The 4721-nt window shown below is 37.3% G+C and overlaps 1 protein-coding gene across 3 annotated transcripts; it reads left to right on the top strand.

Annotated features, from left to right (window-relative positions):
- Positions 1 to 508: 508 nt before the first annotated feature.
- LOC117418392 (small ribosomal subunit protein eS21) lies at positions 509 to 4188 on the top strand. 3 transcript variants are annotated; one of them, XM_058991008.1, is made up of 6 exons: positions 509 to 625; positions 1182 to 1262; positions 1901 to 1964; positions 2105 to 2176; positions 2594 to 2649; positions 4133 to 4188. In XM_058991008.1, exons 2-6 carry the CDS (start codon positions 1213 to 1215, stop codon positions 4137 to 4139), a joined length of 249 nt encoding a protein of 82 aa, XP_058846991.1. In that variant the 5' UTR covers positions 509 to 625; positions 1182 to 1212; the 3' UTR covers positions 4140 to 4188. The 3 variants fall into 3 exon arrangements, with proteins under 3 accessions (XP_058846991.1, XP_033887295.1, XP_058846992.1); XM_058991009.1 differs by having other exon boundaries at positions 613 to 654; XM_034031404.3 differs by lacking the exon at positions 4133 to 4188 and having other exon boundaries at positions 2594 to 2653.
- The last annotated feature ends 533 nt before the right edge of the window (positions 4189 to 4721 follow it).

The raw sequence follows: 4721 nt of genomic DNA on the forward strand, positions 1-4721 counted from the left end.
TGACTTGTCCTCCTAAATACTAATGACTAAAGACTACTAAAGACTTCTCCGGTTGTAGGCCTACATTACAGATACACGGCGTGGAATCAGTGTCACAGATGTTTTAATGGGTGACAAATTTTTATTTTTGCTGTAATAGCATGAAAGCAGAAACGACAGAGAATGATTGAGCACATATATTAGGATATTAAAACACATTCAGTACTGGAAGAAATTGAATATTCTGAAAATGCAGAAGTCATAAAGTACCGCTTTAAAAGTATATGTAGATAATAAGATGGGGATGGGAGTAGGGACTGCAGAACTGGTTTGTACCTGCTGTAAATAATCAATGTAAATATAATTTTGGACATTACGTTGATTGCATAGCATCAATGTGAACTATAGCTGGCACTACGTATTAATCCCTGCTCCATACCTATGTTTAAAGACACGTTTAGAAAATGTAATGACTACTGTATTTCCAAAGATGTTTTTATTTAAATGTTGCTGTTTGTGTAACACCGTAGAAAAATGTCACTCGTTTAGAAGCGAGCCGGAAGCAGTTTTAGTGAACCTCCACTTTATGACAGCTTCCTGTGCCTGTGTTCTTCCTTTCCCGTGTCAGCCATTACTGTGTAAGGAGGTAAGAGAACAGAGCTGCTCGGTGAAAAAGTAAATAAATTGCTCATTACACCCAAAAATAATAAATAATTCCTTCCGAATTATGAAGATTAATAAGCAATTGTTCTATATTGATATATTTTTATGTTTCTCGTAGTAACATGGATTTTAATAAAATTAAATGAAATACTGCAGTCGGACCGAGTGGAACCGGCCACATGTGTGGTGACTGTGTATGCATTTGCAGTTACGTGTTTTATGAAGTTAACCGTAACGCGTGGCTAATGGATTAAAATGCACTTCCTACATTTCGGGTATAGAAACGAAGAGTAGACCTAACCGTATGTATTTATGGAAAGCGTCCATGACACTGCAGGCTAGTGAAGTTCTGGTAGTACCTTGGCCTATTGTAATTGCAAAGACGGTGTCGTATGGGTGGATGTACGAACGCTTCACAACGCAAGTTATATGTAAATCATGTTTTTTTGTTTTTTTTCTTGATCTGCGTAGAACAAATGTGGCTTTGGTGTGTGTAGTTGCCGTTTGTCTAAGAATACAATGTTTTTTCTGTTTCATAGGTCACCGTGTGACATCTGAAAACAAACAAACATGCAGAACGATGCTGGCGAATTTGTGGACTTGTACGTCCCCCGTAAATGGTAAGTCACTTTGAACTGTGGATGTGGTCCTCCTGAGGAAATTCCGTATGTGTAAACTATACCATTTGTGAAAGAACGTGTTCGAAGGGTATTCAATTGAGTAGTATTCCATTCAAACTATATTTGCCCACACGTTTTGTATTTGTTGTATATGGATGTGCCCATTTCCTATAATTAAGATTGCATTGATGTAGGTTATAGCCAAAAAGTTTTCTAACCTGAAGATTTACTTGTCTTGTGCACTTGTCTTCTGTTGTCTTATATGAATGGCTGTTGCCTTTACTTAAATCAATACTGGCCCTCGATTTAAATATTTATCACAAGGTGGGGTTTCCTTGTGAGAGGCTGTTTGTTCCTGAATACTTTACACCAGTATCAACTCTGTGGATTTAATCCAGCCTTTTCTACAAACTCCACCTGGAGCAGTTTGGATAAAGGGGTTCTATTGTACCTGACACACATGCTGCCTGTGTGTACAGTACATGGTTTTAATATAATGCACTACGTTTCACCCTGATATCCACACAGTTACTTTCTTGTACTGTGTTATGTTAATATCAAAACATGTCAAATTGCAGTTGAAGATAATTCCATGGTTAATTAACTATATGCTTGTAATTGACATTATATTTTTTCAGCTCTGCTAGTAACAGAATCATTGGGGCCAAGGACCATGCCTCTATCCAGATCAACATTGCTGAGGTAAGTTTGTGCTTGCAAGTTGGTCTTATTTCTCACCATTTTTTTTTTTTTTTAAATTAACTTTTGGTAACAAGTGAACATTGAGATTATGTAGGTTATGTTATTGAATAAAGGTTTCAATTGTTTTGTTTTTATTCTAGGTTGACAAGGTAACAGGCAGGTTCAATGGGCAGTTCAAGACCTATGCCATCTGTGGAGCTATTCGTAGAATGGTAAGAATGGCTTTGTTTTAATGCACTGTAGAGTGTTCAGTAATAAAATCTAGCCTAATTCTAAAGCACATGTGCAGAATGATTTCCCTCAGGTATTCACCCAGACCACTTGTCTTCTGTTGTCTTATATGAATGGCTGTTGCCTTAAACAGCTTCAGTACGTTTGTAAGAATTAAAAATTGGTGTTCAATGTAAATGCATTGTACATTTCAACTTCCCCAAACAGCATACAAAAAAATAATAATGCATTGAAATATTAAATGCCTGCTTCCATTGACCCAATTAGCTAATCTTGAACTACACTAGGTAGTCCTATAGGGGGCTTACAGATATTGTTTCTTGTGGTCGACCAACTGTTGCAAGCTTCTTTGAGCAAATGCCTACAGCATTTAAAATAAGTGAATGCTTTTATTTCAGGGTGAATCTGATGACTCTATCTTGAGGCTGGCGAGGGAGGACAGCATAGTCTCAAAGTGAGTTCATTTATGAGAACACATACCTGATAAAGGCTTAACCCTTTGCAGTCCATTTATTAACCCTTTGCGGTCCATTGTCGGACCTGGTCCGACATTGCAATTATTCCTGTCCAGTCCAATGTCGGACTCTGTCCGACATCATCAAAAAAACGGGTTTCTAGTCATTTTTTCTCCGGAAAAAGCAGAGAAAACCATTCAATGGCCGAGTGAGAGCGACAGGAGCCAAGACAAGCCGAAAAATAAAAAAAGGGCGTATCTCATGAATAGTCATACCTGCCCCTGGCATCAGATAGGGGTGGCCATAAGGAAACAAGCTGTCTGATACTGAATCAGCGCACAGAGAATATCACAGACATTTGCAGAGCTTTTTTGAGATGTTATAGTAATAAAATAATGACTTGTATTATTTATTTCTTAGCATATGTGAAAGCTATAGCGAACGAAACGCACTTAACCATTTGCAGTCCATTTATTAAGTGCGCGTCAGGTCCAATTTATTTTCACACGCGCAGTTAATTTTAGACGCGCTGTTTAAAAGTGTTTTTTATCCACAGTCAAACGGGTTTAAAAGGCCCTGCATATCAGTAGGCATCTCCAGCCCCGTCCCACCCTTTCGTTCGCTATAGCTTTCACATATGCTAAGAAATAAATAATAATAATAATAGTCGTACATACCGATCGATCTCCTGATCACTCGTTTTATCACCAAACTCCTCAATAACGCGATCCAAGTCATTATTTTATTACTATAACATCTCAAAAAAGCTCTGCAAATGTCTGTGATATTCTCTGTGCGCTGATTCAGTAACAGGCAGCTTGTTTCCTTGTGGCCGCCCCTATCTGATGCCAGGGGCAGATATGACTATTCATGAGATACGCCCTTTTTTTATTTTTCGGCTTGTCTTGGCTCCTGTCGCTCCCACTTGGCCATTGAATGGTTTTCTCGGCTTTTTCCGGCGAAAAAACGACTAGAAACCAATTTTTTTGCTTTTTTTTTTATATCGGACAGGGTCCGACATTGGACCGGATAGGAATAATTGCAATGTCAGACCAGGTCCGACATAGGACTGCAAAGGGTTAAGCCCATACTAAAATATAGCTTGGTTTGTTGCAACTTGCACTATCAATGTTTTTTATTCTTTGTTTGTTTTATGCACAGGAGGGTAAACATTTCATTTTATTACTAAAAATCAATCTGTACATCCAGTTTCTCCCACTACAGGGATAATATACAAACCTCAATCGGCTTTTGTTTTCATGCCAGCTAACTTTTAATAAAGGTGTCATTGGTTACAGCAAACACTTTAATATTGGTAAAAATACAAGTTCACAATGTTTTACTTCAATGTGAGCTTTCACTTTTGGAATTGTAAAATATTTAAATGAAGCTTTACATTAGAAGGGTGAAGTAGTGGGTATTGGTTTCATTGTCAAATCATGGCTGAACATCTCCTTGAACATCTCCCTTTTCACTTTTCAGGAACTGAAACAGAGGATGCAAAATTTGTTCTTTGTAAAATAAAAAGTAAAAACAGATGTGTGTGATTTGTCATTTATTTTTGTTTTGACTGTAAAGCCAGGAATGTTGTAAGCAGCGTTTACTAACTTTCCCAAGTTATCATAAATATCAACCTCAGTCAAGACTCCAACATGTCGAGGTAAACTTATCATTTTGAGAGCATTGTTGTAACGCATTAAAATAAGCATGTTTGCGTCTGTCTTGCAGCTGATTCTCTGATTTCCCTGTAAAAATACACATCGCATTCATGCAGAGCTCGCTCGGACGCTATCAAATCTACTACAGGGTGGGCGAAGCAGGCATCTGCTGCTCATGAACTTTTTCATTTTTGAACTCTTATAATTGAATACTAATCTTTGAAGCACAATCTTTCAGCAATATTTAGAAGTATAAATACTCTGGTAAACATTAATATAAATCACAATACTCATACTTTGACAGTTTTTGTTTCATTTCCCTTTTAAAAAAACAACCATTTCAGAAATATCATCTCAAGCGTTTAATCAAAATATATATTTAAGTGTATAGTAATTGAAGACATACCGTCTGC

The sequence above is a fragment of the Acipenser ruthenus genome, chromosome 18 (genome assembly GCF_902713425.1).
Source record: "Acipenser ruthenus chromosome 18, fAciRut3.2 maternal haplotype, whole genome shotgun sequence".
Lineage (NCBI taxonomy): Eukaryota > Metazoa > Chordata > Actinopteri > Acipenseriformes > Acipenseridae > Acipenser > Acipenser ruthenus.